Source organism: Pongo abelii, chromosome 1, assembly GCF_028885655.2.
Source record: "Pongo abelii isolate AG06213 chromosome 1, NHGRI_mPonAbe1-v2.0_pri, whole genome shotgun sequence".
NCBI classification, from domain to species: domain Eukaryota; kingdom Metazoa; phylum Chordata; class Mammalia; order Primates; family Hominidae; genus Pongo; species Pongo abelii.
The window spans coordinates 194,162,128-194,176,221 of record NC_071985.2 but is presented as its reverse complement, the minus strand read 5'-3'; the positions used below and the strand labels follow the sequence as shown (position 1 = coordinate 194,176,221).

The 14,094-nt window shown below is 43.3% G+C and overlaps 1 protein-coding gene across 14 annotated transcripts in view; it reads left to right on the top strand.

The window, feature by feature from the left end:
• MACF1 (microtubule actin crosslinking factor 1) overlaps positions 1-14,094 on the top strand; it is a 401,556-nt gene that overhangs the window by 251,388 nt on the left and 136,074 nt on the right. For 7 of the 14 annotated variants that reach the window (XM_063715090.1, XM_063715068.1, XM_063715020.1 and 4 more), the window contains 5 exons: positions 3,104-3,319; positions 3,406-3,555; positions 9,579-9,812; positions 12,076-12,225; positions 13,383-13,616. In XM_063715090.1, the coding sequence (XP_063571160.1) occupies positions 3,104-3,319; positions 3,406-3,555; positions 9,579-9,812; positions 12,076-12,225; positions 13,383-13,616 (984 nt within the window). 14 annotated transcript variants of the gene reach the window in all.

The following is a 14,094-nucleotide window of genomic DNA, read 5'->3' as shown; positions in this document are numbered from 1 at the left end:
CTGCTTGCACTCTATTCTAGGGTAAACAATCTCAGACCCTTGTCAGATAATTATGGGATGGGCTACATTTGGATAGACTGGATAAAATTTATAAAGGATAAACTTGAACAGACCTCGGATTTGGCTATGAATGTAATTACTACCAATTGGTTTTTTGTTGTTTTTTTTTTTTTTGAGATGGAGTCTTGCTCTGTCACCCAGGGTGGAGTGCAGTAGCGCGATCTCGGCTCACTGCAACCTCCGCCTCCCGGGTTCAAGCAATTCCCCTGCCTCAGCCTCCCGAATAGCTGGGACTACAGGCACCCGCCGCCATGCACGGCTAATTTTTCTTGTTTGTTTGTTTTTTGGTTTTTGGTTTTTTTTTGTTGTTGTTGTTTTTTGAGATGGTGTCTCACTCTGTTGCCCAGGCTGGAGTGCAGTGGCGTGATCTCGGCTCACTGCAAGCTCCGCCTCCCAGGTTTCCGCCATTCTCCTGCCTCAGCCTCCCGAGTGGCTGGGACTACAGGCGCCTGCCGCCACGCCCAGCTAATTTTTTGTATTTCTAGTAGAGACGGGGTTTCACCGTGTTAGCCAAGATGGTCTCGATCTCCTGACCTCGTGATCTGCCCTCCTCGGCCTCCCAAAGTGCTAGGATTACAGGTGTGAGCCACCACGCCCGGCCCTACCAATTGTTACCTGCGTGGTTTTGGATTGATTTAGGTAAGTTCAAAGGCAGAGTGATTGGTTAGGAAACTATTGCAGTAATTCAAGCAAGAAATGTTGGAGGCTTAAAACAGTAGATTAGATATGTAAGTTAATCTCTCTTACTTCCTAAAACTATACTAAGACATCAGGAAAAAGGTTTTTTGGGTTTTTTTTTTTTTTTTTTTTTAGCGCATAAATTCATAAAGAAAAGAGCAAGAGAGGAGAAAACAGCAGTAAAATTTTAGAAGTTACAAAGCAGCTGGATGAGGGGATAACTACCTTAGCAAGCTAGAGTAAACCAGATCCTCAACTTAAAGTGGAGGAAGCTAAGGAACAACCTGATTTACACTACAGAACTCCCCAAAGCCTCAAAAATTGGGAGCACCAGAAAGAGATGAAAATGGATATACAAACGGGCTTATAATTGGTTTAAAGTCTGTTTAAGAAGCAATTAGACCTTTAGATTTTCAACTTACTTCACGTGGCCTGGCAACTGCTCGTGCTGTGCTCTAACGAAAGACTGAATGTTCATCCTCTGAGGAAAGTAATTCAAAGTGTCTCTTGACTAGGGAGAGCAGCCATTTATTGAAGGTAAATATTCCATACAGAAATCAGTAGGATTAACTGGAAGTTCACATACATACTGAATTTTGAGCTATATCCTTGCTCCCGCTATGGTTTGACCAGCCCAAGGGGGAAGACCTAATGGTACTGATATAAGTGGTTTCCCAACTGTATGGCCCAGCTCCATCACCCTCAGTGAAGACTACAGCCAGCAGAGTTTGTAGTCAGCTTTTTAGGGCATTACACTCCACTTCAGCATCCAGAAAGCTTCTGATACAAAAGGAGAGGCTAAAACAAAGAAAAAGAAACTTGGACAAAATACAGACTATTTAGGAAGAAAACCATACTGAGGGCCAGTCACAGTGGCTCATGCCTATAATCCCAGCACTTTGGTAGGCCAAGACAAGAGGATTGCTTGAGCCAAGGAGTTTGAGACCATCCTGGGCAACATAGTAAGAAATTAGCCAAGCCTGGTGGTATACACCCTAGTCCCAGCCACTCAGAAAGCTGAGGCAGGAGGATTTGCCTGAGCCCAGGAGTTTGAGGTTGTATTGAGCTATGAATGCATCACTGCACTCCAATCTGGGAGACGGACTGAGACCCTGTCTTAAAAAAAAGAAAGAAAAATATATTCAAAAGCACTACCATTTAAAGGACCAACAAAGAAACAACAGCAACAAAAATAGATTGAAAAAGTCTAACTGGAGATCTCTGAGGAACACCTGGAAACACTCGTCTCACAGAAACCAAAGGAGGAGGAGTCAGCCCTAGTAACTACCACAGGGAGATTGAGTACAATGAGGACTGAAGGGGAGATTCAGCTCCTGAAAGTTATTGGTGACTTTGAACAGTTTCAGTGGAGTGATGGGATATAAACTAACTTCTAGCTGGAAGAAATGGGAGGTTGGAAAGTGGAGACAATTAATATAGATCCTTCTTTCCAGAAGTCTTAGGTACAGGCAAGGAATGAGGTGGGACACTACTCGAAGGAGATGGATTGAAAGAAATGTTTTGAATGGGTTTTGGACTGAGGAGAAAGAACCAATTAAAAAGGAGAACTTGAAGTTAGAAGAGAGAGGAAGTGGTAACTGATAGAACCAGTCCCCTAAAAACATAGAAAGACAGCCTTGAGAGGGAGAAAGAGTGGCTATTTCACTGAAATTGGAGGTTAAGAGTTGTCATAGGATTGGAGTCACCATGAAGACAGATTGTAGTGGTTTACTGGTTCTCTCAATATCTAGTGTGTGGCCTTGGGTAGGGTGGCTGAACTGGGGCTGAGGATGATGCCCCAAAGAACTATGTCAAGTTCTTCCACAGCTTATTTCCGGCTTATCTGTTAAGGACCAGAATATTACAGACTAGATGAGTGGAAAAGCTGGTTGGGGTTAGCTATGTGTTCTTTGGTTCCATGACCCTGGAATTTAGAGTGGAAGAGTCATCCGTTGGGTTTATTTTGTAGCACATTAATTCTGCACAGCTGCTCCTTGGGGAAAGGCATAATGACACTCTCAGAGAGGCAGCAAGTTACAGTGGAGGGAGCACACTGCACTGAGTGAGAAAACCTGAATCCAAGTCCTGGCTGTACTGCTTACCAGCTGGGTGACCTTGGACACCGTTCACATTTTTTTTTAAGCAATGAGGCATCTCTTCTGTAAATCCAGAACAGTAACATCTACCTTGCCTGCATCATGAATTAGTGATTGCGAGAACCAAGTAAACTAATGAACGTACATAAAAACATTTTCTAAGCCCTAAAGTGTGTGTAGACATGGGGTGAGAGAGAAATGTGTTCACAGCTGATTCCCAGAGGGTTTCTAGTCTTGCTTTTATAGGTAACTCCACTTTATTCCCTCAGGTATTAGACAGGGAGTTAAAGGATCTGACCACCTTGGTCAGTCAGGAGTTGGAGTGTGTGAATCAGATTATCATCAGCCAGCCTCAAGAAGTTCCTGCTCAACTGTTGAAGGCTCTAGAGAAAGATGCCAAGAATCTTCAGAAGTCTCTCAGCTCTGTGAGTGACACTTGGAATTCCAGGCTACTCCACTTCCAGAATGCTGTGGAAATAGAAAAGGTAGCATTTTGCTTTTATTCATAAAGGCTTACAAAGTCTGGGTGGTTGGGAGATTTTCATAATGTGATTTTCCATTTATTTCTTAGACTAAAGTGTTAAATCAGCACACACAGCTAGAAGGCAGACTTCAAGATCTGAGAGCCTGGGTTGGCAATACCAATCTTATTCTGAACAGCAAGGGATCTAACAGTGAAACAGATGTTGACAGCCTGAACCGCTGTCTCCAACAGTATGAGGTAAACTCAAGCACGTTTTCTTTGTCCTTTGAGTTATATCAATTTTATTTTCCTGCTAGGCAAACCAGTATCCATATTTATCTTTCTTTTTTTTTGAGACAGAGTCTTGCTCTGTCGCCCAAGCTGGAGTACAGTGTCACAGTCCCAGCTCACCACAACCTCCACCTCCCGGGTTCAAGTGATTCTCCCACCTCAGCCTCCCGAGTAGCTGGGACTATAGGCGCCTACCTCCACGCCCAGCTCATTTTTGTATTTTTAGTAGAGATGGGGTTTCACCTTGTTGGCCAAGCTGGTCTCAAACTCCTGACCTCAGGTGATCCGCCCGCCTCGGCCTCCCAAAGTGCTGGGATTACAGGCGTGAGCCACTGCACCCGGCCATTTATCTTTCTTAGAAAGTCTGATTTTCCATTTTATAAATAAAGTCAGCTACGTTTAGGTTTATAATTATCATATCCCTGGCCGGGCATGGCAGCTCACACCTGTAATACCAGCACTTTGGGAGGCCAAGGTGGGCAGATCACCTGAGGTCAGGAGTTCAACACCAGCCTGGCCAACATGGTGAAACCCCGTCTCTATTAAAAATACAAAAAAATTAGCCGGGCGGTGTGGCAGGCACCCGTAATCCCAGCTACTTGGGAGCCTGAGGCAGGAGAATCGCTTGAACCCGGGAAACAGAGGTTGCAGTGAGCCAAGACCGCGCCATTGCACTCCAGCTTGGGCAACAAGAACGAAACTCCGTCTTAAAAAAAAAAATCATATCCCTGGAGCTTCAGTGATAATGATCATTTCTCCTTTCAGCTATTCTCTGAGAGACCATCTACTGAATGACCTGTTATTATCAATCTCATCCTCTCTTTATAAATGAGCATGTAGGATCCGTCCTTTGTTTCTTTTTTGACCAAGATCCAGTCCTACGTGCACACACACATAGCAGTTTCAGGAGATTTTTTGTTGTTGTTTCAGGGGTACATGTGCAGGTTCGTTATATAGGTAAACTGCATGTCATGAGGGTTTGATGTACAGATAATTTTATCACCTGGGTAATAAGCATAGTACCCAATAGGTATTTTTTCTGATCCTGTCTCTGCTCCCACCCCCTCACCCTCAAGTAGGCCCCAGTATCTGTTGTTCCCCTCCTAGTATCCATGTGTTCTTGTTTGGCTTCCACTTATAAGTGAGAACATGCCATATTTGGCTTTCTGTTCCTATGTTAGTTTGCTTAGGATAATGGCCTCCAGCTCCATCCATATTGCTTTAAAGGATATGATCTCGTTCTTTCTTATGGCTGGATAGTATTCCATAAAATGTGGTGTCCACATTTTCTTTATCTAGTGTACCATTGATGGGCATTTAGGTCGATTCCATGTCTTTGCTATTGTGAATAGTGCTGTACTGAACATACACACACATGTGTCTTTATGATAGAATAATTTACATTCCTTTGGGTATATACCCAATAACGGGATTGCTAGGTCAGATGGTAATTCTAAGTTCCTGTGAAATCGCTGCAGTGCTTTCCACCATGACTGAACTCAGGAGAATTTTTGATCGGTTATTTACAGCATGGGTTGGCAAACTTTTTTTTTTTTTTTTTTTTTGAGATGGAGTCTCGCTCTGTCACCCAGGCTGGAGTTCAGTGGTGCGATCTCAGCTCACTGCAACCTCCATTCTCCTGCCTCAGCCTCCCAAGTAGCTGGGATTACAGGCACCCACCACCATGCCAGGCTAAATTTTTTGTATTTTCAGTAGAGAGGGGTTTCACCATGTTGCCTAGAGTGGTCTCGAACTTCTGACTTCAGGCAATCCACCCACCTTGGCCTCCCAAAGTTCTGGGATTACAGACGTGAGCCACCGCGTCTGGTCAGCAAACTTTTAAAATAAAGGGCCAGATAATAAATATTATAGGCTTTATGAACCGTATGCAGAAGACCTATTTCTGTTGCAATCACTCAAAATTAAAGCAGCCATAGATAGTACATAAACAAATGGCTATGGCTATGTTCCAATAAAACTTTATTTACAAAAACATGTGACAGGCCAGATTTTGCTTGGGGGCCATAGTTTGTTGACCCCCCTGCTTAGAGAGTTGCTTTTCTTCTTCTTAAGCCCCAGCTTAATTGATTCTTTTTATTAGTCAATGAGAGAAAAGTTAAGACCATGAGATACATGTGAACCAGAGAGTTTTCTCCCCAATATTGTTCTCTTTTTTTGTTCTATTTAAGACTATATCAGGTATATTACAGTGGTTTATCAACCCTCTGCTATAGAGAGATACCCCTCTCCTTCAACTTTTTAGAATGTCAGAATAGAACTAGAAATGTCCCCTCCTTCTGTTCTATCTTCTCCCTCTTCCCCAATCTTAAGAGAAGCAGACATAAAAGTTTGTCCATGATCAACCTTGTACACAATCTCATCCCTCTTTATGATGCAACAGTTGACCTGCCTCCTCTTTTTATACCCTTTATCCAAAGATATCACTGAGGGAGTTTCAGACTTTATTCAGGCTTTATCTGTTTGCTGAGGTATTACAAAGAAGCAAGCATGAAAAAAATTACCATGACATAGTATGAGATATAAAAACATAGAGACATAGAGCATTTCATGCATTGGTGCCCTCCCCTAGTTATAACATATGAATCCTCTTGTAGCAGAGAACAACAGTCTGAGCCTTGTTTTTCCAGTGATAGTTTCCTAAATTATCATGTTCACAGAGGAAGAAAGCTTTGTCTTATTGTTAGCAGCGGCAAATCCATGTGAGTCTGCAGCTGCTCTGTTCTTGCCTCCTCAGGCGAAAGAATTTGACCAAGGGGCATAAGGCAGGGGGAGAGACTGAGGCAAGTTTTAGAGCAGGAGTGAAAGTTTATTTAAAAGTTTTAGGGCTGGGCGCGGTGGCTCACGCCTGTCATCCCAGCACTTTGGGAGGCCGAGGCGGGCGGATCGCCTGAGGTCGGGAGTTCGAGACCAGCCTGACCAACGAGAAGAAACCCCGTCTCTACTAAAAATACAAAATTAGCCAGGCGTGGTGGCACATGCCTGTAATCTCAGCTACTTGGGAGGCTGAGGCAGGAGAATCGCTTGAACCCGGGAGGCAGAGGTTGTGGTGAGTTGAGGTTGCGCCATTGCACTCCAGCCTGGGCAACAAGAGGGAAACTCCATCTCAAAAAAAAAAAAAGTTTTAGGGCCAGGCGTGGTGGCTCATGCCTATAAATCCCAACACTTTGGGAGGCCAAGGTGGGAGGATCACCTGAAGTTCAGGAGTTCAAGATCAGCCTGGCCAACATGGTGAAACCCCGTCTCTACTAAAAAAAATATATAAAATTAGCTGAGCATGGTGGCAGGCACCTGTAATCCCAGTTACTTGGGAGGCTGAGGCAGGAGAATCGCTTGAACCCCGGAGGTGGAGATTGCAATGAGCTGAGATCATGCCACTGGACTCCAGCCTGGGTGACAGAGCGTGACTCTGTCTCAAAAAAAAAAAAAAAAAATTTAGAGCAGGAATGAAAGGAAGTAAAGTACACTTGGAAGAGGGCCAAACGGGCAACTTGAGAGATCCAAGTGTGCTGTCTGTCCTTTGACTTGGGGTTTTATATGTTGGCATGCTTCCAGGGGTTACGTTTCTCCTCCCCTGATTCTTCCCTTGGGGTGGGCTGTCTGCATGTGCAGTGACCTGCTAGCACTTGGGAGGGGTCGCATGTGCAGTGTGTTTACTAAAGTTGTATACATGCTCACTTGAGGCGTTTTTCCCTTACCAGTTGAGCGTTCTTAGAGGAAGTTCATATACCGGTTTAAACTCCGCCACTTTACCTCTTAGTGCTCATGCTTGAGCCCACTCGCCCAGCTCCTGAGATCTTACTGGGAAGCTGCTAATCACCAGCTTTAGGTGTTTTCTATCTATTGAGAGCCTGCCTTTCTCTGCTGCCGGCTGCAACCAATTATTATTTTAGAGAGATGGTTGAACAACCACCTGACCATCACCTGATGGTCACCTGACATTCTTGGAGGTGACCATCAGGTGATGTGGAGGTGGGCAAGGCCTCTCATGCCCTGCTCATGTCTGCCTAACTACCTACTGTAACATTGTGATAAATATTCAAGAAGCCCTTTCTGCCTGCTCTGCAGGATTGACTACTCTGAATTGATCTACTCTCAGTTTCAAAGTGATGGAGATCCAGTATAACATAATTGATAATCACTAAATATGGGAAGATTGCTTGCTTTTAATAATCTGAAAACAGATGATTTTAGTGTTTGGACAGTTTTTACTACTTTAAGGGAAAAATGTAACTATAACAAGAAAGTCTGAGTGTAATCTTTCAGCTTTAAAAATAGTATAAACAGTATAATTTACTCAGAAAATCAAAATTTAGGCTGGGCGTGGTGGCTCATGCCTGTAATCCCAGCACTTTCGGAGGCTAAGTGGAAGGATCACTTAAGCCCAGGAGTTCGAGACCAGCCTGGGCAATGTAGTGAGACACCATGTCTACAGATAACTTAAAAAATTAGCTGGGCATGATGGTGCGCACGTGTGGTCCCAGCTACTTGGAAGGCTGAGGTGAGAGGATTGCTTGAGCCCAGGAGGTCCAGGCTGCGTTGAGCTTTGTATGCATCACTGCACTCCAGCCTGGGTGACAGAGCAAGATCTTGTCTCAAAAAACAAAAAATTTAGCGAATCACAAACAAATTATATATTTTCTCAGTACTGGCCTACCAGTAACTCATTGCTGGACAGATACAAATAGATATTTGAACCTAAGAAAGTATAATTAGGTACATCTCAGATCAGAAATTCATGTTATACTTTCCAAAATTTTTTTTAAAAATTGATGGACGGGCGCGTGGCTCACGCCTGTAATCTCAGCACTTTGGGAGGTCAAGGAAGGCAGATCACTTGAGGCTGGGAGTTTGAGACAAACCTGGCCAACATGGCAAAACCCTGTCTCTACTAAAAATACAAAAAATTAGCCAGGCGTGGTGGTGAGCACCTGTAGGCCCAGTTACTCAGGAGGTAGAGGCACAAGAATTGCTTGAACCAGTGAGGCAGAGGTTGCAATGAGCCGAGATTGTACCACTGCACTCCAGCCTGGGCAACAGAGCAAGACTGTTTAAAAAAAAAAAAAAAAGGCCAGGCATGGTGGCTCACGCCTGTAATCCCAACATTTTGGGAGGCCAAGGCGGGCAGATCACAAGGTCAGGAGATCGAGACCATCTTGCTAACACAGTGAAACCCCATCTCTACTGAAAGTACAAAAAATTAGCCGGGCGTGGTGGCGGGTGCCTGTAGTCCCAGCTACTCGGGAGGCTGAAGCAGGAGAATGGCATGAACCTGGGAGGCAGAGCTCGCAGTGAGCCAAGATCGCGCCACTGTACTCCAGCCTGGGTGACAGAGTGAAACTCTGTATCAAAAAAAAAAAAAAAATTCACAGATATTTTGGATTAACAATAGTATAATCATGCTAGCATAAATAATTGAGCTGCTTACTGCATTTGGAAATCAAGGTAGGTCCAGTAAAGGAAACTTAATTCTAATTTATGAGGAGTTTGGAGAGACTGAAAGTGAGAGATACTTTTTTTTTTTTTTTTTGAGACGGAGTCTTGCTCTGTCGCCCAGGCTGGAGCGCAGTGGTACAGTCTTGGCTCACCGCAACCTCTGCCTCCCGGATTCACGCCATTGTCCTGCCTCAGCCTCCCAAGTAGCTGGGACTACAGGCGCCCGCCACTACGCCTGGCTAATTTTTTGTATTTTTAGTAGGGACGGGGTTTCACCATGTTAGCCAGGATGGTCTCCATCTCCTGACCTTGTGATCCGCCCACCTTGGCCTCCCAAAGTGCTGCGATTACAGGCATGAGCCACCGCGCCCAGCCGAGAGAGACTTTAATTCTAGTTTGGCCCTAGAATTATTAGTGACAGTTATGAAAATACAGGAAATTAGCCTCTCTGATTCTGTTGGTTTTCTTCATGGACTGAGAAATGAAAGTATCATGGTTTGGTTTGGTTTTTTGTTTCCTTTTTCCATTTACCTTAGGATTTGAAACAGCCCATGGCTGAAAGGAAATCTCAGCTGGATGCTCTTGCTTTTGATGTTCAGTTCTTTATCTCGGAACATGCCCAGGACTTGTCCCCTCAGCAGAATCGACAGATGCTGAGGCTTCTGAATGAACTGCAGAGGTCCTTCCAGGACATTTTGGAGCAGACTGCAGCTCAGGTGGATGCCTTGCAGGGCCATCTTCAACAAATGGAGCAGGAAGCCCTGGTGAAGGTCAGACTGAACCAGCAGCTGGGCTCAGTTTGTCTTTGGGGATGTCCTCTGTCATTGGGTTTTCTGGCCAGACTCTGTGTATCATCATTGCAGGAGCCTGGGTTTACCAGTTTTGAAATTTCATGTCATGCAGGCCAGTATGGTTCTAGTCTAGGAGGCACCTGTTCTGGCTGTTGTTCTTGCCATGTCTTTGATTTTATGTATGTGTGAGAGAATGTATGTGTTGACATGTGTATACATATGCAAGTGTTTTCTTTTAGTGAGACTTTTCCTTCACTGTATCTCATTGTCTCTGAATTTCAAATGAAAATCATGTATCTAGTCCTTTCCCTACTTTACTTTCTCCTTTAGCATTGTTTTGAGGGCTCGTAAGAACATCTAGATACTCTGAGCTCTTGAGGAGAAGGGTTCTGAAATCAGTTTCATTCTATTTAATCTATTTCAAATGATTTACCATAAGGTTCCTTTACAATCCTTAAGTGGCTGACAGGAAATTTTATTAGAATCATATTAATTTTTGGCTCTTTAAGAATTAATATTATTTTCTTGCCCCTTTCCTCACACTATAGTGCCCAGTGCTTATTTGCTTATTCAGTCATGGAAAACAGTATGTAGAAGCAGGGATGATACTAAAACAAACAAACAAACAAAAAACTAACCATCCTACCATCTTTCATCACAACTCTCTTCTTGCAAAGCTCAACTCAACATAGTTACATTAATAATAACATCAAAACCTTAGAATACCCAGAATGATGTTCATGCCATTTCTGCTATTTGAATAGTAAGTTGGCATGTAGCAAGATGACATTAGAATTGTCATTATCACCATAAAATTTGTCTCAAGGGCTCCTTTATTAAATATTGTGCAAAAAATTGAGCTTTTGAGTCAGACTTTAAGGGAATTAGGGTAGTTGGTGCCATATGTCCCCTATTACTGTCTCATTTTTTCAACTATATTGAAATTGAGATATACTAATGGAAAGCTTTAGGTTACCTTTGAAAACTGAGCATATGCAATGCTCTCATTCAGGAGTTTATATAGCATGATATAACCTTCAGATAATTAATGAAGTAAAATTCGTCTGAGCCACATTAAGACAAGACCCAGCCCAGATTCAGAGTAGACTCCTGAGCTGCAGCAGGTGATAGAACTGCATGTGAACATTCTCCCTGAGCGTGTAATTAATTCCACAATGCTTATTAACCTTGTTATTGTCAGAAATGCTCTGCTTCTCTCAATATTTGCCTTGAATGTGTGTGTATGTCTCTGTGTTAACTTGTTTGCTTTGCTTTTTTCAGATTCAGTCTGCACCCATCCTAACCCATGAAGATCCTGTTTTACAGCTGAAGAGCTCTTAGGAGTTCTCTTCCAGAGCCCTTCTATTTGTCCTAAAGAGGGGGAGAGAGGGCCAATTTGGGCACCTGTCTGTAAGTGCAGGTGACTAAAGCGCCATCAGAAGGTAGAAACTGGTGGAAAATGGTTTTAGAAGGATGGTCAGGAGAACACATCATGCTCAATTGCTCAGTCAGGTGCTTCAGTGTCATACAACTGAGATAAAATCTAGAGAAAGGATTGGGCACAGAAACATATTCCCTCTCTCTCCTTGGGCCTGGCCTGTTCCTTTGATATTAGTGTAGACACCTAAAGGACTGAGCCAGTTGCTATTCTTGGGCACTTTCCTTCTCAAAATAGCCAAATCTAGCCCTTCATGCCTGGCGTGTAATCATTTTATTTAATGAGTCTCTGGATTGATGAGACATTTGATTTATAAAGTCAGCTCAATTATTAAGAAGCTCGATTAACTTATGAATTATCCAGGTCTTTGATTTTTCTTTCTACTCCAATTCTTCTACTTTTGCATATTATGTAGCAAATCTCTGGTTCTAGTGGAGGGATTGATCAGAACCACTAAATTATTATCATCACCATTATCATGTGTGGATTTCAAGCATCTGGGCTCTTTCTTCTCCATTTCCAAAGATAATAACAGCAGTCTGGTGAAGGAGCTCTCAAACCAAAACCTGAACTAGAAGCATTCTCATAATTATCCTGATTATCCAATCCATAGACCCAGATCAATGGACTGTCCAAATGAGGGGAGCTTTCCGAATATGACTTCTGTGTCTTTCCCTATTCTAGTCTCCCACCAACTTTTCCATCCTTGAGATATAACCTTCCTGTTTTACATTTCAGGGAGTTTCTTGTATTTATAAAATGTGAATTAGGAAATGTCTCTTGACCCCTTTGCATTTTAATTAGACCCTGCAGAAACAACAAAATACCTGTCACCAGCAACTGGAGGATCTTTGCAGTTGGGTAGGACAGGCAGAAAGAGCACTGGCAGGCCACCAAGGCAGAACCACCCGGCAGGATCTCTCTGCTTTGCAGAAGAACCAAAGTGACTTGAAGGTCAGTGTGAATCTGTCAATTTTGACACAAAGTCTCGCTCTACTGCTCAGGCTGGAGTACAGTGGCGTTATCTTGGCTCACTGCAGCTTCGATCTCCTGGGCTCAGGCAATCCTCCCACCTCAGCCTCCCCAGGAGCTGGGACAAAGTCACAAGCCACCATGTCCTAATTTTTTAATTTTTTTGTAGAGATGGGGTATCACTATGTTGCCAAAGCTGGTCTCGAACTCTGGGCTCAAGCAATCCTCCTGCCGTGGCCTTGGCCTCTCAAAGTGTTAGGATAACAGGCTTGAGCCACCATGCCTGGTGATTTTTTCATTCCTTTGACAAATATTTAGCGCTCAAGGGTTAGCAATAATGGTAAACAGACATCATCCCTGGCCTTGTGAAGCACACAGTCTAGCAGGGCATACAGAAATTATACAGGTTATTATAAAAATGAACATAAAATTAGTAACTGTTATATCTGTGAAGGAAAACTCATATGAGAACATATAGCAGAGAGACCTAATCTAGTCTAGGATTTCAGAAAAGATTATCTTGAAGAAGTGTCACCTAAACTTGAGAAATAAAAGATATGTAGGCATTAATTCATGAAGAGGTAGGAGGAAGAAGAGAACATACCAGGCAGAGGCTTATATATTGGTCTTGAGGTGGGTGTGGTATTGAGCACAACATATTCAAGAACCAAAAGAAAGCTAGTTCAACTGGACTGCAAAGAACAAGAGGAAAATTAGGGAAAGTTGAAGTTGGAGGGGTAAGTGGGACCTGTATCACACTGGACCCCGCAGGCCACATTAAGGATAAGGAGTGATATCCAAGAGAGTATAAGGGCCCATCAGGCCTCGACTCTGCTGAGATCATGTTGTCAACAATTCTTTATGGAAAGAATGATCTCTTTGAGGATAATGCATTGCAAAATGAAAAATCTCTCATGTTCATGTTTATGGACAACCTCCTTTTTTGGCTTCACTAAATATTTGCTTAGAAAACAAAATCAAATTTCTTTGCATTGATTTAAGCCTAAACCTGAAGCAAATTGTTGTCAGGGACTATATACAGGACTATATGTCATCCTAGCCATTCCATCTTTATACCATTAGAGGACTTAGAAGCACTAAAGTTGAAGGCTCTGCCATTCCTATTTTCTTGTGTTAAGGATTTACAGGATGACATTCAGAATCATGCCACCTCATTTGCCACTGTTGTCAAGGACATTGAGGGGTTCATGGAAGAGAATCAGACCAAGCTGAGCCCACGTGAGTTGACAGCTCTTCGGGAAAAGCTTCATCAGGCTAAGGAGCAATATGAGGCGCTCCAGGAACAGACACGTGTGGCCCAGAAGGAACTGGAGGAAGCAGTGACCTCCGCCTTACAGCAGGAGACTGAAAAGGTAATAGACTGCTATGACACTTGATATTTTTCAAAAAAGAAAATTTTGGTACCGACACAAATAAAAGACAGTGAGGGGAAAACAGGCTTATAGCACGCACAGAATCATGAGGAAGGGCTACTTCAGGAGCTAGTCTGGTTTTTGTTTTTTGAGACAGAATCTCTGTCACCCAAGCTGGAGTGCAGTGCCATGATGTCGGCTTACTGCAACCTCTGCCTGCCAGGTTCAGGTGATTCTCCTGCCTCAGCCTCAGCCTCCCAAGTAGCTGGGATTACAGGTGCCTGTCACCACGCCTAGCCAATTTTTGTATTTTTAGTAGAGATGGGGTTTCACCAGGTTGGCCAGGCTGGCTAGTCTGTATTTTTACAAGAATCTTTATTTTTACAAGAAATGTCCAGGAGGAGTTTAAGTCAGGACAGTTGGTAAAAAGAACATATTCCTATTCCTCCCCCAACCCCCAAACATCTTGCTATCTGTA